Source organism: Leptopilina heterotoma, unplaced genomic scaffold (genome assembly GCF_015476425.1).
Source record: "Leptopilina heterotoma isolate Lh14 unplaced genomic scaffold, ASM1547642v1 Lhet_397, whole genome shotgun sequence".
NCBI classification, from domain to species: domain Eukaryota; kingdom Metazoa; phylum Arthropoda; class Insecta; order Hymenoptera; family Figitidae; genus Leptopilina; species Leptopilina heterotoma.
Window position 1 is genome coordinate 246,279 of NW_025111062.1, and position 22,132 is coordinate 268,410.

The window sequence follows — 22,132 nt, forward strand, 5'->3', positions numbered from 1 at the left end:
AAATAATTGAATTATTTTGACGAATTTTAATTGCTGAAAAAAATTTTATTATTTATGAAAATAATTGAATTTCTGAGAAAAATTTGATTAATTATGAAAATAATTAAATTTCTGAGAAGAATTTTATTATTTATGAAAATAATTCAATTCCTAAAAAGAATTTTTATTACTTATTAAAATAATTGAATTCTTTTGAGAATTTTATTAAACAATTTTAAAATTTTATTAAAATTATTGAAAATAATTGAAAATTTTCCAAGAATTTTATTATTTATGGTTGGAAATAAATGAATTGTTTCGAAGAATTTTATAAAAATTTAAAAAAATAATTGAATTTTTTCATAGAATTTCATTATTTATGGAAAAATTGAATTTTTTTCAGAAATTCTATTTAAATTCTATCAAAATAATTGAATTCTTACGTAAAATTTTATTATTCACGAAAATAATTGAATTTCTAAAAAGAATTTTATAATTTTTACTCAAAGTATTAAAAAAATTTGTCAAATTGCTAAATTTTAAACCGATATTTAAAAATTAATTAGAATAAATCTTGTTTTCTTCAAAAATACAATTATTATTTAGAACAAAAAATCGATTACAGTAATTTATCACAATTTCTGCATATTAAATAAATAGACGTTGATGACGTTGATGATTGTTTGAAAATGATAATAATAGAATCAAAAATAATTTGTAAACAGAATTATAAAAAAAAAATAATTATCCTATTATTTAGAAGAATAGAACAAAAATAAGATGCAAAAAAAAATTGAAAAATATAAATAAATGTATATATTCATTTTTTGTCAAAAACAGGCAGATAAAAAAATGAAAATATTTTCTTTTTGTACAAACTTCATCGAAAATTTTCTATTGTGCCTTTGCTCGACCTCTTCCTCTTTTTGGTTTATCATCAGTTTTTGAACTTTTCTTACTCGTCGACGGTTTCTCATCATCTTTTGACGAACCTTTCTTACTTGCTGCTGCTTTTTTAGTCTGTAATTTTTTTTTGTTATTATTTATTTTTTTATTTTATTTATCTTTCTGTATTATTTATTTTTCTATTTTATTTATTTTTCTTTTTTATTTATTTTTCTATTTTATTTATTTTTCTTTTTTATTTATTTTTCTATTTTATTTATTTTTTGATTTTATTTATTATTCTTTTTCAAAAAAAAAAAAAAAAAAATTAACTATCGAAAAAAGAGTGAAACGATTAAAATTATTCTAAGGAAAGTTATTACCTTCATCAATTTCGAAACATCAATATCGTCATCTTCATCTCCGGAATCGACGGCTTCCTCATCCTCTAAACCTTCCATTTCATCTTCCTGTGAAGCTGTCGTTTTCTTCTTTTTGCTGACAGTCGCATTCAAAGCGTAAGCTGCAGTTGCGGCATTTTTATTGTAAGCTCGTGTAAATGCCGATTTTACCTAATTAAATTAGATTTTTATAAGAGAGATATTTTAATACAGGAAATTTATAAAAAATCTTTTCTAAATTTAAATATTTGTATAAAGTTAAAAAATATCATCGAACCTTTGTTTCAATGAACTGCATCGGATTTCGATTTCCAGGCCATAGAGAAACTTCTAATATTGAATCGAAATCATCCCTAAAATGAGACGATAAAAAAGATCAGAAAAGAGAATTAATTAAATACTTTAATAAAATTTAATAATAATTAAATTAACGAAGCTAATAGATGGTAACAAAAAATTAAATTTATGTAAACAAATGAAGTAAAAAAGTGAAAAATAAAGAAAGTAAAAAATAAAGAAGGAAAAAATTTAAAACAATAAATAATTTTCGTAAAAAAATAATAAAAGTAAAAAATACAGAAAGCAAAAGATAAAGAAAGTAAAAATATTTCAAATAAAAATAAAAAAGCAAAAAACAAAGAACATAAAAAGTAAATAAAATTCGTAAAAAGTAAAGAAAGCAAAAAATAAAATAGAAAAGAGTAAAAAAAGGAAAAATAGTAGAAAAAAGAACTAAAACGAAACCTTGTTAAGTGATACTGATTCATAACATCGATAGAAGTATCAACGTCTTCTGAAATTAAAGGTCTCGTGATGGCATCTCGCAATTGTGGCAAATAATCCAAATTTATCGCCTCTTTACTAGCTCCTGTCGTTGTGCGAGCGTGAACCGTGATCTCTTGTAATAATCTATAAAGAAAAAAAATTATTCTCTTTTTGCAACATTTTTCAAATCTAAATTTTATTTTCAAAAAAAATTATAAAAATAGAATAAAACTCACCTATCCATTTTATTACGTTTCGAATTTCTACCAAGCCAGGCTGGAAAATTAATTGCACCTGTCATGTAACCGGACATTAAAGAACCGGGAATCACAGACGAAAACATTGCCTGAGTTGGTAATAATGACCACGATCCATTACTTCGAATTGACTTTTCAATTATATCACCCATACACAAACTCTCAGCACTTTTTGCCACTCTGTCCAAAAGTTCGCTTCTAAATAACAAAACGAAAAAAAAATTGTGGATTAAAATTCTGAATAATTTGTATTATTTAAGAATTTACAATTTTTGCTTGCTAATTTTTCAAAATAATTGAATTTCACGAAGTCTTTCTTTCAGAATAAAAAAAAAAATCTCTGATAATAATTAAAAAGAAGTTCGTAATACTTACTTCGGCGCCTTTGGAACAACGGAAAGATAATTTTCCTGAACGAATAATGGAGAAATACTGTAATCGTGGAAAAATAAACCACTTTTATCATGAATACTCATTGTTTTATGTTCCGATTCAGTGAAAACTTTACGAACAACATCCCATGGACCAAGTCTCATATCCTTATTTATTGCTTTCTTATTAGAGTGACTTTCATCATTACTATCAATATTTGCTCCCAATAATGCTAAATGATTGATAACTTGACGAATATCCTGATTCGTTGATTCAATCAATTGACTCATTTCCTCTGAATTCACTTTTATTCCTTCCTTGTAGCACAATGACATCATCGCTCCCTGAAATCAGAAAAAAAAACTATAATCTGAATATTTTTACTTTTTTATTTTTCATTATTTTAAATTTTTAAATAATTATTTTAAATTTTTCAATATTTTCAAATCGAATAATTTAAATAATATTTTTAAAACTATACATTTCTATTTTACAAAATTAAATAATTAGTCATTATAATTTTTCCATAAGAATTAAAATTCTTCAAAAGATTCAAATTCAAACCTTTTTGAAATTAAACTTATAAAAAATTGTTATAAAATATTAAGAAATCGATAACTCCGAGTCTTCGACTCGAAGTCATAGATTTCTTCATGTTTTATAATAATTAATAATAATTATTAATAAAAATTTTTTATAATAATTAAAATCATTATCAATTCAATTATTATTTTTAACAATTTTTATCTAAAATTCTTCTTTATATCGATTATTTTTAATAGTTTTCGAAAAAGTTCTTTGACAATTTTCAAATTCATTTCTTTACAATATTCAATTTTACGAAATTTCAATTATTCGTAAATTCCTTAATTATATAAATATTAGAAAATAGAAACTAAAAATAATATTAAAAAAAACTCAATTAAACTTTTTCAAAAAAATTAATTACAAAATTCAATTATTTTTTAGAAATTCACGCTATATTGCTTTTAATATTCAATCATTATCTAAAATCTTAACTGAAATTCATTTTTATGAAATGAAAATCAATTTTTATTAGAAAATTCTACTAGAATTCAATTATTTAAATAAAAATAAAATGCAAATAAATAATTTATTGAATAATTGAACGTTTCTTAAAATTTAATTCCCATAAAAAATCGTTATCAACAAATTTTCAAATAATTGAATTCTATCAACGAATTTTAATAAAATTTTTAATAATAATTACATTTTTCGACAAAATTCGATTAAAATTGTATTAAAAATAATTAAAATTCTGCATTGAATTTTATTGTTTATGAAAATAATTGAATTCTTGCGAAGAATTTTATTAAAATTTTCAAAAATAATTAAATTCTTGTAAAAAAATTAACAGGAATTCAATTATTTTTTAATAATTTTAATAAAATTCTTGGGATAAATTAAAAATAACAAAATTTTTAGCAAATCTTCAATTACTTTCAGAAATTTTAATAAAATTTTTCGCAAGAATTTAAATGTTTTCGTAAAATAATAAAATTCAATTATTTAAAAACAAAAATAAATAATTTATTGAATAATTGAATGTTTCTTGGAATTCAATTCCTATTAAAAATTTTATCAACAAATTTTTAAATAATTGATTATATTATCTATTGAAAATAATTGAATTCCTAAAAAGATTTTATTTAATTTTATTATTTACGAAAATAATTGAGTCCCCGTAAAAATTTTATTATTTATGAAAATAGTTGAATGATTGCGAAGAAATTTATAAAAAAAAATTGTTATTAATGAAATTCTTTTGAAATTTTTATTTTTTTTTGAAAATAATTAAAAGTTTTCGTAGAATTTTATTAAATTTTTTTTTTAAATAATTAAATTCTTTTGGCAAATTTTATGGAAATAGTAGATATTGAAAAAAATTTAATTTTTGCGAAAAATATTATTCCTTTTAAAAATAATTGAAATTTTGCAATGGATATTATTAAAATTTTTGAAAATAATTGAATTTTATTACTTTATAAAATAATTGAATTCGTGTGATAAATATTGTTAATTATGAAAATAATTGAAATTTTTGTAATGAATTTTAATAAAATTTTCGAAAATAATTGAATTTTGTCGAAGAATTTTGCTATTTATTTATAAAGATAATTGAAATGTTGACAATGTTTTTTAGATTTTTTTGAAAATAATTGAATTTCGGAGAAGAATTTTAATATTTCTAAAGATAATTGAAATTTTGACGAGAATTTATAAAAAATTTTTGAATATAATTGAATTTTTGCAAAGAATTTTATTACTTTTGAAAATAATTGAATTTCTGCAATCATTTCTAAATTTTTCAAAATTTCCAAAATTATATCGTACAATTTCCAGGTTTTAGTTTTAGTTTCAAAATATTTGAAAGTCTACCTTGATTTGTTCCATTCTCGGTTTCGGGAAGCGAAGATCGAATGTATAATTCGACAATGTTCGCATTTTTGGATTATTTCGATCGTTACAAACGCAGACTATTGGAATGTCAGTGGATTTAATTAGAGCAATTAATTCCTGTAGACCACCGCGATCTTCATTTCCTGCCATTCCATCAACTTCGTCCATCAGAAGAATGTGCTTTTTCGTTGATTTCTCCGCTTTATCGTCTGCTATATATTTTCATACGATTGAAAAATAAAATTATTATAAATTACTGTAATAATTATTTTTATATATAAAATAATTGCAATTATTTTTATCATAAATAATTGTAATTAGTTAAATAATCTTTAACGTCCGAGATTTTTTTTAATTAAAAAAAAGCAAATTAATTATTTTTATCATAAATAAAATTACCGGTAAAGTAACCCTTGACGGTTGTGTTTGAAAGTAAATCAGTGACATGATCTTTTAACAATTTTTTACTCCTCGTGTCGGAGGCATTGAATTCCAGTAAATCGTAACCAAGTTCCTTGGTGACAACATAAACAGTCGTTGTTTTTCCAATTCCCGGTGGACCAGAGAGTAGAGCGGCTTTGAAAAATGCTCCATCGTCATTTTTCGTATAAGGCGTTGGCCTCGCGGGTTTCACTTTCGAACTACGATTCTTGTACCAATTACTCAGCCAATAATGGAATTTTTTCGCATTACTTTTGTCGCCCTGTTGACCGATTAATTGCTTCATCGTTTGTGGACGATACTTCTCCACAAGGGCTTCGGTCCTCGAAAAACTCACCGTCTCGCCATTCAATTTATTTCCACTTTCCGATTTTTCACTATTCTTCTCCTTATTCTCGCTTTGCGGAAATTTCTCCGAAAGTTTCTCAGGTTTCTCTGAAAATTTCTCAAGTTTCTCTGAAGGTTTCTCAGGTTTCTCTGAAGATTTCTCCGAATCATTCAATTTATTCTTTTTCCTAGGCGGCGAAATGGGATTTATTGGCTCGGGTTCAGGCGATTTTGCACGCACACGTTCCTTTGATTTTGTTTGCGACTGTATAACTTTATCGCCACGTCCGGCGGGTCGGGTACGAATTAAATCCAATAATTCGTCTTCGGTGATTATTGGAATTTTTAAACTTTCGGCTTTTGATAATTTCGAAGGTCCTGGTTGATCGCCACGTATCACATAGTCAGTTTTACGTGAAATTGAAGTAAGTAGGCGACCGCCGTATTTTTTTATTAATTCCTCGGCCTCTTCGCGTTCCAAGGATTCAAGAACTCCAGTCACGAGGAAACTTTTACCAGCGAGACAAAAATCGGCGCCTTCGGGTATTTCTTTTGATCCCGGATTACGAGCACCGCCACGATGTAAAAATTGTTGATACAAAGCTGCAGTTTGTTTCTTCTTCTCGATTATTTCCTCAAACATATCGTTGGACACGTCTAATTTTGCCTTTTTTGTAGAACTTTTGGCAGTTTTATCGATTTCTAATTTACTGGGAGTTTTTGTTGATTTACGTTTAACTCCCACTTTTATATCGTCATTCTCCTTTTTTATTTTTTTCTCCTTTATTTTCTCGGGGGTTTTATCTTCTTCGGATTTTTCTTTCTTTGCCTTTATTTTCTCAGGCGATGGTTTTTCTTCGGATTTTTCTCTCTTCGTCTTTTTCTCGGGCGTTATTTTTTCCTCGGATTTTTCTCTCTTCGGTTTTTTCTCGAGCGATGATTTTTCCTCGGATTTTTCTCTCTTCGCCTTTCTCTCGGGCGATTTCTCTCTCTTTATATCTGAAAAAGAAAAATTTTTAATTTTTACAAAATTTAAAAGAGAAAACAATTTTTTTGAGAAGAAAATTCAAACCTGGTTTCGTATCATTTTTTTCCAAAGTGTTGTCTTTGATAAGTTTCTTTTCTTCAAGTTTCTCGGATTCACTTGCACTTTCTTCCTGACGCACTAATTCAAGAAGCGATGAATTAATATCGTCATCATGAAATTCCAATTCCTGAAATTTGCAAAAATTGAATAAATAAAAATTCAGAAAGAATTTTATAAAAATTTGATTAATACGCACGCTTTTGATTTTATTTGCCTTCTTGTCATTTTTCTTAACTTCCTTCGCTTCCTTCGGTTTTTTGACAACTTTAGTTGCGGCTTCCCTTTTTATAGGACCTTTGCCAAATATATCCGATGCCGAAACAATTTTATGATTTTCCACCGTTTTCTCCTCTGTCTTCTTATGAATCTGCTTTTTAACAGGTTCATCATCCTCAGAATCAGATAAAACTTGTTTCCTCCGTTTTTTCTCTACCACCTTTTTTTAAAAAAAAGAAATTCAAACTTTCAACAATTTTCTTTAAAACTTTAAAAAATACTTTGTCAAAAATAAAAATTTAACCTTCTCCTTTTTCGCAATTTTAGACGATTTACCATCTTCTTCATCAGAGGAAATGAGCACTGGCTCTTTTTTTGGAGCTGCTTTACTTACTAATGGTTTAAAAAACGATCTGATATCCTAGAAAAATATTTTTATTGCAGTTAGAAAAATTCTCAAAAAACATTGTTAATTTTTTTAAATAATTGAAATACTGTGAAGAATTTTATTATTTATGAAAATAAATTGAATTCTTGCAACGAATTTTATTAAATTTTTCTAAATAATTTAATTCATGTAAAAAAATTTAATTATTTACGAAAATAATTGAATTCTTGCAAACAATTTTATTTAATTTTTTTAATGAATTGAATTGCTTATAAAAATATTTATTATTTGTAAAAATAATTGAAATCCTGTTAAGAATTTTAGTATTTATGAAAATAATTGAATTCTTGCAACGATATTTATTTAATTTTTCTAAATAATTTAATTTCTGTAATAATTTGATTATTTATGAAAATGATTGAATTCTTGCAAAAGGATTTTATTTCATTTTTTTAATGAATTCAATTGCCTATAAAAAATTATATTATTTGTAAAAATAATTGAAATCCTGTGAAGAATTTTATTATTTACAAAAATAATTGAATTCTTACAGCGAATTTCATTTAATTTTTTTAAATAATTTAATTTCTGTAAAAAATTTAATTATTTACGAAAATAATTGATTTGCTGAGAAGAATTTTATTATTTATAAAAAGAATTGAATTCCTGAGAAGAATTTTATTATTTATGAAAAGAATTGAATTCCTGAGAAGAATTAAACTTTTTAAAATTAATTGAATTCTTTTGAGCATTTTATTTAAATTTTTGAAAATAATTGAATATTTTTCAAGACTTTTATTATTTATGGAAATAATTTAATTCCGGCGAATAATTTTCTTAAACTTTTTAAAAATAATTGAATTCTTTGGAGAATTTTATTAAAACTTTTCAAAATAATTGAATTCTTCTGAGAATTTTATTAAAATTTTTCAAAATAATTGAATTCTTTCGCAGTATTTTATTCTTTATGGAAATAATTGAATTCCGGCGAATAATTTTCTTAAACCTTTTAGAAAAAATTGAATTCTTCTGAAAATTTTATTAAAATTTACTTTAATTGTTTCTAAGAATTTTATTAAAAATTTTTCTAATAATTTTCTTATTTCAATTATTTGCGGATTTTAATTAGTGAAAATTTGAAAAAAAAGAAAAATGTAGCTTTTAATGTCACAAATCCAAGAAAAAGTATCTAAATACTATCAAATCGTAAAAAAAACAGTAACATGGTTGCCACAAAATCTAGATTTCAAAATTCCAGGCTTTTTCCAGGTTTTCCAGGTTAGAAATATTAAAAATTCCAGGTTGAAATTTAGGAATTATTTGTGATGAAAAAACAAGTATTTTACAAAAGTGTTAACAATATTCATTATTATGTAGTTATAAATTAATGTTCTCTTAAACAGTTACAATCACAGGCATTTTTATGTTTATTTTTCTGAAAGTGATACTTTTTATATTTGATTTTTCAATTTTTTTTTTTTAAATTATATGGTTTCTTCTATTGAAACTACTTTATTTCATACTCAAAAGTAAGAATTTAAGTTGTGCAAAATCAATTTGAAAATATTAAAGTCTTTCTTCTTTGAATTTTACTCGGGCCAATATGTAAAATTTAAATATTTATAAAAGCAATAATATTCCTCTTTTTTATAAATGTTATATAGAAAAATTAAACATCAGACCATTAACTTTATTTTAATGTGCATTCACATTTTTTTAGAATATTTTTAATGTATATAAATATCATTAATCATCGTGAAGTAATTTTAACTTAAACTGAAGACAAATTTAAACATTTTTATCACATATGAAACGGAGGTCCAAAAATTTTTAAAATGCACATAATGATAGAAAAAACATTGTATTTTTTTGTCACTATTTTTAAAAAATTTCTAAGAGTTTGAAAAAAACCATAAAAATTTAGTTTTCTTATAAATAATAAATTTTTACTATGACAATGGTTAATAATATTATTAGAGAGTAGATTTTATAAAATTAATCGAGATATAAAAAATGTCACTTTCAGAAGAATCAGCCATAATTAGAACATTGAAGTCATGTCTAAATTAAATAATTTTCATCTTTAAACTTTGTTCAAAATCTTGAACAAAAAGCAATTAATAACAAAAAATTTTGACAATCGTAAAAAATCTTTTTTTAGAACAATCTTAACAACATTTTTCACAGTTTTAGTCAATAATTTAAAAAAATTAAATTAATTTAAAGAGAAGATAACATGGAAAAGGGAAAATTGCATGTTAACATTTTTAAAGAAAAATAACATGTTGAATGGAATTTTTCTTAATATCTTTCATTAACCCAAAAAAAATTCCAGAAATTCGTTCAAATTCCATGCTTTTTCCAGGTTTTCCATACCCTTTTTCAATTTCCATGCTATTTCCAGGTTTTCCAGGTTTTCCAGGTTGTGTGGCAACCATGAGTAAATAAAAGGTTTTAGTAGATGAGTGCGAAGCCTGCCTTCTAGAAAATATTTTCTTTAAATATAGAAAATAATTACATAAGGAAAATTGTAAAAATGGTAAAAAGTATCTAATAGAAAAATTATCACATATATTAATTAAGTCATACATTAAAAAAGGAAATAATAATAATAATAATAATAATAATAATAATAATAATAATAATAATAATGCCAATTAATGATAAGAGTAATAATAATAATGCTAATAATAAACAAAAATAATGATAAGAATAAACAGTTTAAATGTCATAAACTCATAATTAATGATAAATGTGAACAAGTTAATTCTTACCTCAAAAAAGCAAATGTTTTTAAATTTTTATATAGAAATAGTAGTAATAATGATAATAAACAAAAATAATGATAAACATTTAAATATAATAATAATTAATGACAAAATTGTAAACATGTTGATTCTAACCTCAAAAAAGCAAAAGTTCTTAAATTTTTTATATAAAATACAAATTGTCAATACATACTTTTGACATATTGCTTTATTACAAAACTGAACGGCTTTTCAAAGACAAATATTTCACTTTATTTATATTCGAAAAACAATAACTACGCTGTATTTTTGAGATATTTTATTACAGACATGGAAACTTTTCGACAATTTTGTATACAAGACGTGCCGCATTGCCGCCTAAAATGTTGCAGCACTGACGTGAACTGTGAACTTGACTTTATAAACATAAAGGCGGAAACACATCTGACATTTTGAAATTCCGGAAATTTTCCTAAACGATTTCCGTTTCCCGCGTCTTTTTTTCCGTTAACGTTTACGCTGCGAAAGTTCGCGACTGTTCCTCAAGAAAAAGATACGCTCTTTAATTTAATTAATTATTAAATAATAATATTCTTTATATAAGAAATAAATATAAGTATACTTTAATACAATTAGTATTTGTTTGGAAAGTACTTAAGTTTTTGATTTTAATAACTGCGAGTAAAAAAAATGGATATTCGCGACAAACTCTTAGAAACCGTTGATGCAAATGATCCACATTTTAAAATACTTTTAAAAAATGCTATGGATGCGGAAATTAAATTACTTGAAGGACAACTTGCCGGTGAGTTCATTTAATTTACTGATTTTGAATATAAATTGTTTTCTTTCGTAACTTATTCTTTTAATATACACCAAATTCGAATGCTAACCTATAAATTCCTCTCTTTTTTGACAACAATTTGCACTCAGTTTTTTATTACTTTAGATTCTTTAGACACAGTTTTTTGAGTTTTTTTGTAATATTTTTGCAATATTTTACAGCCAAGAGGGCTGTCAATGAAAGAAAGAGGATAGAACTGAATAACCTTTTGGAACGAAGAAAAGCGCTGAAGAAGAGTATTAAGGAAAAGTCGGAACTTCTTCCCGTGATGGAAAAAGCGAGTGCACTGTAAATATTTGTTTTTTTATTTTATTTTTCACTTGACTATAATTTATTATTTTCTTTTTTTTTATTTATATTATAATTTTAATTATTTTCTTCTTTTTATTTATATTACCAATTTTATTTTTTTTATTTCTTTATTTTTATTTATTTAATTTTATTTACTGTCATAATTTTATTTTTTACTCAACAATAATTATTTTTTGTCCTCAGTTGTAAATAAACCAGAAAAAAAATCTCTTATTTTCAGCCTTCAGGAGTATGCAGTAAAATTACTCGAGGAATTGACATTAAAGCAAAATATGGTGGACAGTGATTCATTGTATCAATTATCAGTGCTTAATCAGGAGATGGAAATGGCGGAGAAACTTGAGAAAAAATGTAATGAGTACGAGGCGGAATTTGAGAAAGCTCCTTTGGCTCAAGAATTAAAACAACTGAAACATGAGTTATTAAAAATAGAAGTCGAAACGAGAATGCGAGAACAGAATATTATAAATATGGAAGAAAGTTACGCTCTATATGAGAAAATTCAAAAGAAAAGGGAACAACAACAAATTATTGCTATCGCAAAACTATGGTTGCAGCATCGAGATAATGTCGAAGAAGGAAAGAAATTACGACAAGAAAGTGTTCGACTCAATCAATTGCTTGCTCAACAGGAAGTAGAAGTAAATTTATCTTTTTTATTTTCTATTTTTTGAAATTAAAATTACACAATATAAATAAAATTTATTTACATTTTAGATTCAGTGCTTGATGAAAGAGAAGGAGGACAAGGATAAGCAGAATTTAATGGCTCGTTTTCAAATGCCTCCTCCCGTAATGGATACAAAATTTGTTGAGACAATGTTTTCTCAATCTAATATCTTAACGACTGAGGCAAAAAATCCAGATGCAATGAATGATGCACTCAGCGATACCGGTAATGATCTTTATTCTGAAAATTTGACGCACTCCCAAGATTAGAAAGAAGCGAATTATTTCGTATTCGATTTATCTTCATTAAAAGTTTCAACGATTTATTTCTTTTTCCAGCTTCAATTTGCTCTTCAGTTTTCGACGAAATGTGTAAAGCTCCTGAAAAGACAAATATTGTGAGCGAACCCGAAGAAATGGAAGCAGAACCAGGTATTTTGGACAAACAGTGTTTCTATTCCAAATTTTTAAATTTCTTCAGGGCTTGAAGTAGGTCCGTAAATCCTGAAAAAGTCCGTAAAAGTCCGTAAAAGTCCGTTTTTTTTAAAAAAGGTCCGTAACGTCCGTAATTTCATTCAAAAAGGATGAAAAGTTCGTAAATTGTACGATATAATTTTGGAAATTTCGAAAAAGTTAGAAATGATTGCAGAAATCCAATTATTTTCAAAGGTAATAAAATTCTTTGCAAAAATTCAATTATGTTCAAAAAATTTTTTTAAATTCTCGTGAAAATTTCAATTATTTTTAGAAATATTAAAATTCTTCTCCGAAATTCAATTATTTTCAAAAAATCTAAAAAAAAAATGGTCAACTTCTCAATTATCTTTAAAAAATAAATAGCAAAATTCTTCGACAAAATTCAATTATTTTCAAAAATTTTATTAAAATTCATTAAAAAATTTCAATTATTTTCATAATTAACAATATTTATCACACGAATTCAATTATTTTCTAAACTCTAAAGTAATAAAATTCAATTATTTTCAAAAATTTTAATAAAATCCATTGCAAAATTTCAATTATTTTCAAAAGTAATAATATTCTTCGCAAAAATTAAATATTATTCAATATCTACTATTTTCATAAAATTTACCAAAAGAATTTAATTATTTAAAAAAAAAAATTTTAATAAAATTCTAGAAAAACTTTATTTTCTAGAAAAATTTTTACCGGGATTCAATTATTTTCGTAAATAATAAAATTCTTTTTATTAATAATTATTATTAATTATTATAAAACATGAAGAAATTGATGACTTCGAGTCGAAGACTCGGAGTTATCGATTTCTTCATGTTTTATAGTTATGAAAAATTGAATTTTTAGTTTTAAGTAAAATGTTCTTTTATCTGATTCGGCCTGATTCTATTTTTGTCAGTTGGTCCGAAATTTTTAATTTTTGGTCCGTAAAGTCCGTATTTTTAAATACTTTCACCGCTTCGAGTCCTGAATTTCTTAAATCAAAAATGAAAATTCACAATCGAAATTAAAAATTTTTTGTTTAGATAATATTTCCCTAGGCGGAAATGACGATTCGCAATGTACAAGAGATTTGGATTCAGAAAAAAGTTTACAAAGTCCTGCGATACATTCAAGAAAATCGTACGACTCGAAAATTAAGGAGATAAATGAAAATGTTTATAGACAAAAAATACAATCAGCAGCAGCTAAGATATCGGATAAATCTCCTCGAGGAACTCTTTCAAATTTAAAACGAAGTAGAAAAAATGTTTCAGAAAATATAGTCGAGCATAGTGCTGCTGCAAATTCAAGAGTAGAAGTATCGAAAAAATTACCTCGAGTTGATGTTAATGTTACAAAAGGTAAAAAAAGTAATGTTTCTGTTCAAAAAAATTTGATTAGAAACGATAAAATTACGGAGAATTTGGGAGCAGTGAGAAAAATGAAAGAAACAATGCAAAGTGGAGAGAAAAATTCTTATTTGGCGAACGTGAATGTTACGCATGAGTTATTGGATATTTCTGAAGATAGTGTCACGAAGGACAATGATTTAGGTTCAGAAAATCCTTCAATTACGGAAAGTTACAGCAGTTTTCGCTTTAGCGACGCGAATGTTAATCAGAAAGGTATTTATAATTATTTATAAATTTTTCCATTTCTATGAATAGTAATTTTTATTCAGAAAAAAGTGAGGGAAAGTAAAATATATCAGGGAAAAGTCAGGGATTTTTGAATTTGTAAATAAATATAATAGAACATATCGAACATGTCAAAATCAGTTTGGAAAAAGTCTGAAAATCAGGTTAAAGTCAAAGATAAACAAAATTAAATTTTTATCGCAACCTTTTATATTTTATTTATTTTCTTTTTTTAATTATTTAATTTCGAAGTTTCAGATGTCGATCAGGAATATAATTCGGATTTATCCCTTCAAAGCTTTACGAACGCTGGCAATGACTCAGTTATTTTTACTGAAGAAGAATTGTCAAATGCAGAAAACAATGTTACATTGTCTGAGCAAAATTCTCCCCCTCAGGAAATTTCAGGTAGAATTAAATAATCCATTTCGTTTAATTATTTCTACTTTTGATTCAAATTATATTATTTTAATTTAAAAAAAAAATTTTTTACAGCTCCAACATCATTTGGACTCTTTGCTAGTCAGAAGAAACGTAATATCAACTTCCAAGGATTATTTAAATAATAATCATAAAACCACAATCGGTAAATATTCTTTATGTTCAGAATTTATTGAAAATATATTTTTTTCTTTATTGTTTTCATAATTTAATATTGGTTTAGAAATGAACAAAAATTTATTTTTTAATTTTTTCATAACTTTCGTTTAAAGATGAACGAATTTATTTTTTTATTGTTTTATAAATTAGTTTTCGATTTCGAACCAAACAATTATTTGTATTAAACAAATACAATGAATAATAATAATACAAAGTACCTACAGTAAATTAGATTTTGGAAATACTTGTAAATTTCTAAAAGAAATTACTTGTAGCGCTATCTACGATTTTCAACAAGAAAATTAGCATTAAAAAAACAGACGTCAAAGAAACAAATTAATATTCACAAAATTAATTATATTTAAACAATATTCCATGTGCTGTAATTTAAAAATTATATAAAAATACCAGTTATTTAATAAATCAAAAGAAATAAGTCTTCTAAACGTTTGAATTTTTATATTTTTATTTATCGGTCGTTTATAGGTTACGTTATACATTACACAAAATTATAATTTTTAATGTTTTCTAATGAACCGGTGATAATTGCGTGAAGTATTTTAATTTTTTGTGTAAATATAGAATCGTTTATCTAATATACTTACAGTGTGTTTAGTGCAAAAAAAAGTGCTGTAAAATAAGCAAACAATAATCTGTGAATCAGATAAAAGGTGAAAGATAAAAGTTCTACATGCCCTTTGATCGCTCAATGTTTTTATAAATATTGTCAATATTTTATACAGATATTATTTCAACATTGAGATAATTGTAGTTTACAAACGTGTTAGTGTTTTAATTGTTTAAAAGGCCTTCTCCATTTGTTGTAAAAAATGGTTCTATCAAAGCCACGAGATATTATTTATGAATTAGTAGGAGCTTATTTTCAACGACTTTATACCAGTCCAGTGAAAACAAAAGCACTAACAAGGTTAGTTTATTTACATTTTTCTCATTTTTTTTTCTCCGATTTCGGAACAATTGAATTTTGTATAAAAAGTATCTACTTCTTTTTTATTTCGAATTATTGTTAAAATGGTGATTTTACCAGATTTTTTTCCAGTTAATAAAATATTTTTAATAAAGAGTTAAAGTAGAGTAGATTTTTAAATTTCAAGACAAACAGAATTATTGCAAATAAATAATTAAATTTGTTTCTTTATTTACAGTTGTGTTTTTGCCACTTTGGGAAATTTAATTTCCCAAAAATTGTCGGGGACAAAGTATTTAAATCAAGACAGTTTAGTGGCTTTTGCTTTATTTGGGTGAGTATTTTTGGAAAATCAGTTGATTTTTTTAAGTTAAACAATTTTTTTAATTGAGGCCTTGGATCCAATAACTCGCCCGACGCTCGAAGGCACGCGCTAATGCCAGTCGGGTAGCAGTGAGTGGCCCAGAGGCGCTCACTGCTCACTGACTGGCAGTTGCGCGTTCCTCCGAGCGTCGGGCGAGTTATTGGATCCAAGGCCTCAATTTAATTATTATTATTATTCTATTAATAAAGGAAATTTGTTTCTTTCTTCTTCCAATTATTTTTTTATTACAGTAATTTTGTTTCAGTATCAAAAAGATCAAGTTTCTGAATGTAAAATTTAATTTTTTAATTTATACATTTAATTATTGCAATGAGTAATTTAAGAAAATATTTACAATTTTGTTCATTTGAACGTTAAAAATTTTATATCATAAGAATATTGTAACTATAAATTCAAATTTTAGTTTGAGGCAAACAAAAAAGATTAAAATTCAGAATTTTCTTATAAATTCCCTGATTGCCCTGATATTTCGATTATTTGAACGTTCGAAATATTTTTAAAATATTTTTTTTGAATTGAAAATTTTCAATTTGATATTTGAATATTTGGAAAATGCATAAAAATTATATATATTTCGTTCAATTGAATGAACGAAGAGAATTTTTAATAAATTAAAAATTATTATTTTTAATTTATTATTTTATAGAAAGTGTATTGTTTTTATTTTTACAATTTTAAAAATAATTAATTAATTTTTTTCTAGGCTTCTAATTGGTGGTCCAGTTCCGCATTATTTTTATATGTACGTAACACGATTTGTTCGGCATCCCCTGGGTTTCTTACTTATTGAAAGATTATTGTACACTCCAGGATTTGTAGCTCTTGCTCTTTACATGCTTGCTCGATTCGAGGTATAAATCTAAAAAGAATATTTTTCCTTTTATCTAAATTACAGAATAAAATAAAAAATTATACCTACTTTATTTTCTTCTTTTTTAGGGAAAATCACACGAAGTCTCACAGGACCAATTGAAGAAACTCTATTGGCCAACTCTTGTTGCAAATCTCAAATATCTGACGCTATTGCAGTACATAAATATACGATTTGTTCCTCCAGTGGTAATTAGAATATTTTTCATAAATATAAATTGAAAACTTTAAAACTTGTCTTTCTTTTTCAATTTTTTTCAATCTTTTCAAATTTTTTTCAAATTTTTCTGAATAGTTTGTAAAAAATGTGTTCTTAAATTTATTTGAATTTGAATCATTTAAATTTAATTAAAATTATTTTAAATTATTAAATTAATAAATTATTATTTTAAATTATTTTAATTTAATTTAATTTAAATCATTTAAAACATTTTAATTGATTTAAATTTATTTCAATTTATTCGTCTTTTCGCTATTTATTCGTTTTTACAAATAAAATACTATTGAGAAAAAAAATAACAAAATGAAGAAAAATATTAAGGAAATAAAATTTTATCATTACAGTTACGTGTTTTATTCGTCAACGCAGTTGGTTTACTCTGGTCAATTTACCTCGCGAATCAACGTGCCAAAGTTACGAGAGACAGATCGAGAAATATGTAAATTTCTCTCCATAATCAGCAAAAAAAAAATTAAATTTCCATAAATTCCTTCGGACTATTGATAATGAAAGCAATCAAGAAAGGTGATATTTTACAATTTTATATAAACTGATGTTTTATTTTCTCTTTTATTTTTATCTTCCAAAGGGTTAAGGTTCTTAAATTTATATAATATTTTTTAAAAACTCTTCCACGATGTCTTTTACGAAAGAATTATATATCAAAGACAATGAGTTTTATTATTAATATTACGTTTTGCCAAAAAGTTTCACTAAAAGAGTGAAATTTTTTTTAAACAGTTATATAGAGCGTTATTTTATAAAAAAAAAAGTTCTTTATTTAAACCATTTAAACATTACATTCCAATATAGACTATAAAATATTGAATTTACAATCAATAATTTTTATTTGTATAAATTTGTATCAATTTAAATAAATGCCAAATAAAAATTACTTCCAGAATAATTGGGTAATTAAATTTTATTAATAATTTTTAGGAGACTAAAGTAATTGATAATAATTAATAACTAATAAAAGAAAAACAAACAAAAATTAATTACCAATAAAAAAATAAATTACATATAAAAATCAAAAATTCCTTAAAAGAATTTTATTATTTGTGGAAAAAATAAAGAAATTCTATTACAATTCATTTAAAAATAATTAAATTCTTGAGAAAAATTTTAACATTTATGGAAATAATTGAATTTTTGCTTAGAATTTTATCATTTATGGAAATAATTGAATTCTTTTGAGAACTTTATTAAAATTTTTCATAATAATTGAATTTTTGGCAAAAAATTTTTCTATTTTTGAAAAAATTGAATTTTAAAAAAAAAATTCTATATTAAAATTCTATTCAAAATAATTGAATTCTTGCGGGAAAATTTTATCATTCATGGAAAAATTGAATTTTTTCAAGAAATTCGATTAAATTAATTTCAAAATAATTGAATTCTTACGAAAAATTTTATCATTTATGGAAAATATTAAATTCTTTTATAAAAAATTTGATTAAAATTCTTAACAAAAATTCTTGGGAAGAATTTTATTATTTATGGAAATAATTGAATTCTTTAAAGAGTTTTATTAAAATTTTTGAAAATAATTGAATTATTTTTCAAGCTATTTTACTAAAATTCTATTTAAAATAATTGAATTCTTGCGAAGAATTTTATTAAATTATAAAAATAATTCAAATTCAAATCAAATTAAATTGATTCCTTATTATAAAAAAACGTGAAAGGAGAAATTATACGAAATTGCAATAAAAAATTATTATGATGAATATTGAAAAAATTATAAAAATTAACTTTAGAAAATAATTACCAAAAATAAGAAAGGAGAATCGTGATCAAATTTCTGTAAGCAGTTTGATTTAATCACACAACAACAATACAGAGTATATTACAGATATAAGATCTCCACTTTAACGACGATAATAACATTTTTTTTCTGTCATTGAAATAATCGCAATTCGTATATGATTTTTTCTTCGTCATAACAAATTTGAAAAAAATCTTATAATTTCTGTCGATTGCCAATAATAATAATCGAACATTACAAAAATCAAAATACAATTTACAAATTTTTATTTAAATTTCTTTCTGCTTGGCACGACACGAAAGATTTCGAGCACGAAGAGATAAACATTCAGTCGTTGGGTTAAGGGCTAAAATTCTACACAGCTTCTTCACATTTTAAGGGAGACTTTTTCAAAAGAAAAAATAAATAAATAAATAAATTGTAATTATTCTGCCTGACCTTTGGTCAATAAATAAATAAATTAATATCAATGACTAGAACTTTTCAGGCATCGAAACAAATCGAGATTTAATTCATTGAGCTGATCTATATTTAATTATTTAAAAAACATATTTACTTTTTTCGTTTTGTATAAACGTTTATTTTTCATTAGTTCGATGCCTTTTCTTGAGTATTGCAAAAGTTTCTGACGAATATCATTTTGTCAAGAAAATAAACGAAAAGAATTCACTTTTATTTACAATTAATTTAGAATTAAATAAATATTTAATTTTATTGAATAAGAAATAAATAAATAGTTTAATAAATAAAATAAACAAAATAAATAAATAAAACAAAAAGCTTTAATTTCAAAACAATAATGTCCATTGTTCGAAAATAAATTAAAAGAAATGCTAATTAACAGCAAATAGTAATTATTCAAAATAAATGCTATTTTCTATTATCATTTATAAATAAAATTTTATTTCATTAATAAATGAAATAATGGAATGTATGGCGTAAAATTCACTAATTTTACTTTCGTAAAAAAAGAACCTCGTAAGTTTTTTTTTTAATAAAAAAAAACCGAAAAATTAAGAATTGCGTTTTTTTTTGTCATAAATAATTACACACATGGAAATTTGTGAATAACATTGCACTAAAAATATCGAATCACAATAATTTTTCAGACATTGATCAATAAAGTTTGAGGGAAATATTTTTGCCTAAATTTATCGAGGAGACTGTAAAAATTCGACTAGATTATGTTTGTATAACAAACATAAGAGTTTAAATCCCCCTAAATATACATCAGACTAGAGAGAAATTATTTTTTAATATATATTTAATTTTTTTTTCATTCTTTCTTTGGAAAATGAGAATCTACAAGATAAATAAATACTATGTGGCATTTTTGGAAAAAAAATTGCCAATAGTAGCAACTAATTAATGAGCTTCGTGGTTTAATAACCAGATTCAACTATTTTAGAATCATTTGTTATTTTTAATTAAATTCAATTATTTTATATATATAAATATAATTTCCAAATTTCTTAAGTACATTAGATTGAATTCATTTTTTTCCAATCGAAATCAATTAAATTTTGATTCAATTTCAATTTTTATTTGAATTTGAATTTTTATTTGAATTTCAATTTCAAATTTTGATTTTGATTTTGTTTTCAAATTTTGATTTGAATTTCAATTTCAAATTTACATTTAAATTTCAAATTTAATTAATTTCAATTTGTATAAATTCAATTTCATGGAGAATTAATTTAATTTAATTAAAAATCATTCGATATTGATACAAGACGTTTCTTGCCTAATTTTCTTTTTCTTTACTAAAGAGCAAGAAGCAGTCTTGGAAGTTTTCCCAGCCACGTCTGAGAAAAATTTCTCGACTATATAAAAATCTCAGGACTTTCAATAGTTGTATAAATTCGTGTAAAATTTACCTTTAAATTATTTTTTCCTCAAAGGGAGAAAATTGAAAAAATAAAATTAATCAGAATAAAATTATCTTTCAATAAAGATAATTTTTTTTTGTCTAAAATTAAATAAAATGGAATGTTTTTTCTAAAAATTGTAGAATTCGAATAAATTCTTTTTTGTATATATAAAAAAAAAACTTTATAATAAAAAAATGTAATTAAAATAAATTTTCCTTAAAGAACTAAATTTATATTCTAAAAAAAAAAATTGTCGGGAATTTTTATTCTTTCGATTAGAAAACAATTTTGTGTTTAATCAAAAGAATAAAAATAGGTACAATTTTTTTTTTAATATTGCTGATCAAAAACTGTTTTCCATCTTTGCTTTTTTTTCTTTAAAAAAAAAAAATAAATAATTAACGAATATAAGATGGACTACGAGTTGGTGATCGACTTGATTTATGACTTGGACTAGACCAATCGGAATGTCTGCTACTCTCGGAACTGCTTGGCGATGATGGAGGTGATGGCGTTGGCCGATGATAAGGAATCGGTCTTTTTCTAGCACTAAAATGAATGTTTATTAGTAAATTGTTATTTTTGGAAAAAAAAATTAAAAGTCAACAGAAGTTTTCAATTTACACTCGAAAAAATAGTTGAGGAAAAAATTTCTCGATTTTTTAAATTGTTCAATTAAATATTAAATAAAGAAGTTACAAAATTAACTTTTTCTAGTTATTGAATTTAAAGAATCAAAAATTTCAAAAAAAAAAACAAAAAACAAATTAATTAAATTATTAAATTTAAAAAATCGAGTGCAAAAAAAATTTCTGTTCCCTTGCATAAGAATTAGAATTAGTTGAAGATAAATTGTTATACAGGTTTTGAAAAATATTAGTATAGATGATAATTGAAATTAGTTAATTAAGAGAAATCTATATTAATAATTCAATTATTTTTAAAAATCTTGTGAAAATTCTCCGAGAAAATTCAATTATTTTAAAAAATAATTGGATTTTTCACAGGAGTTCAATTATTAAAAAAAAACGTTTTAATAAAATCCAATTTAAGAATTCAATTATTTTTCAAAATAATGAAATTTTCCCTGGAATTCAATTATTTTAAATATAATTTTAATTGAATTTCAGGGAAAATTCAATTATTTTTAAAAATCTTGTGAAAATTCATCGAGAAAATTCAATTATTTAAAAAAATAATTGAATTTTTCACAGGAGTTCAATTATTTAAAAAAACATTTTAATAAAATCTAATTCAAGAATTCAATTATTTTCAAAAATAAT

The 22,132-nt window shown here is 23.8% G+C and overlaps 4 protein-coding genes across 8 annotated transcripts in view; 2 read left to right on the forward strand and 2 right to left on the reverse strand.

The window, feature by feature from the left end:
• Window positions 1-594: 594 nt before the first annotated feature.
• Window positions 595-10,666, reverse strand: LOC122506166 (replication factor C subunit 1). The gene is made up of 12 exons (XM_043618205.1): window positions 10,501-10,666; window positions 7,456-7,572; window positions 7,132-7,371; window positions 6,921-7,062; window positions 5,480-6,847; window positions 5,060-5,292; window positions 2,663-3,003; window positions 2,267-2,485; window positions 2,010-2,174; window positions 1,543-1,618; window positions 1,248-1,436; window positions 595-999 (listed from the first exon to the last, which is right to left on the reverse strand). The coding sequence occupies exons 1-12, from the start codon at window positions 10,507-10,509 to the stop codon at window positions 874-876; spliced, it is 3,225 nt and encodes a 1,074-aa protein (XP_043474140.1). The 5' UTR covers window positions 10,510-10,666; the 3' UTR covers window positions 595-873.
• Window positions 10,667-10,838: 172 nt separating this feature from the next.
• LOC122506156 (paramyosin-like) lies at window positions 10,839-14,992 on the forward strand. Of its 2 annotated transcripts, none has more exons than XM_043618183.1 (8): window positions 10,839-11,091; window positions 11,292-11,418; window positions 11,663-12,083; window positions 12,160-12,337; window positions 12,451-12,543; window positions 13,614-14,195; window positions 14,460-14,615; window positions 14,703-14,992. In XM_043618183.1, the coding sequence occupies exons 1-8, from the start codon at window positions 10,977-10,979 to the stop codon at window positions 14,771-14,773; spliced, it is 1,743 nt and encodes a 580-aa protein (XP_043474118.1). In that variant the 5' UTR covers window positions 10,839-10,976; the 3' UTR covers window positions 14,774-14,992. The 2 variants fall into 2 exon arrangements, with proteins under 2 accessions (XP_043474118.1, XP_043474119.1); XM_043618184.1 differs by having other exon boundaries at window positions 14,466-14,615.
• A 167-nt stretch (window positions 14,993-15,159) lies between these two features.
• On the forward strand, window positions 15,160-18,074 carry LOC122506127 (peroxisomal membrane protein 2). Of its 2 annotated transcripts, XM_043618126.1 has the most exons (6): window positions 15,160-15,478; window positions 15,551-15,735; window positions 15,974-16,069; window positions 16,824-16,971; window positions 17,060-17,179; window positions 17,555-18,074. In XM_043618126.1, exons 2-6 carry the CDS (start codon window positions 15,638-15,640, stop codon window positions 17,651-17,653), a joined length of 561 nt encoding a protein of 186 aa, XP_043474061.1. In that variant the 5' UTR covers window positions 15,160-15,478; window positions 15,551-15,637; the 3' UTR covers window positions 17,654-18,074. The 2 variants fall into 2 exon arrangements, with proteins under 2 accessions (XP_043474061.1, XP_043474060.1); XM_043618125.1 differs by having other exon boundaries at window positions 15,160-15,735; window positions 17,555-18,073.
• A 3,096-nt stretch (window positions 18,075-21,170) lies between these two features.
• The window catches only part of LOC122506134 (serine/arginine repetitive matrix protein 2), a 32,904-nt gene continuing 31,942 nt past the window's right edge, over window positions 21,171-22,132 (reverse strand). Inside the window, exon 8 of one of the 3 annotated variants that reach the window (XM_043618138.1) lies at window positions 21,171-21,398. In XM_043618138.1, coding sequence (XP_043474073.1) covers window positions 21,248-21,398 — 151 coding nt within the window. In that variant the 3' untranslated portion in view covers window positions 21,171-21,247. The remainder of the gene's footprint in view (window positions 21,399-22,132) is intronic. The other 2 variants (XM_043618137.1, XM_043618136.1) reach the window with 2 other exon arrangements.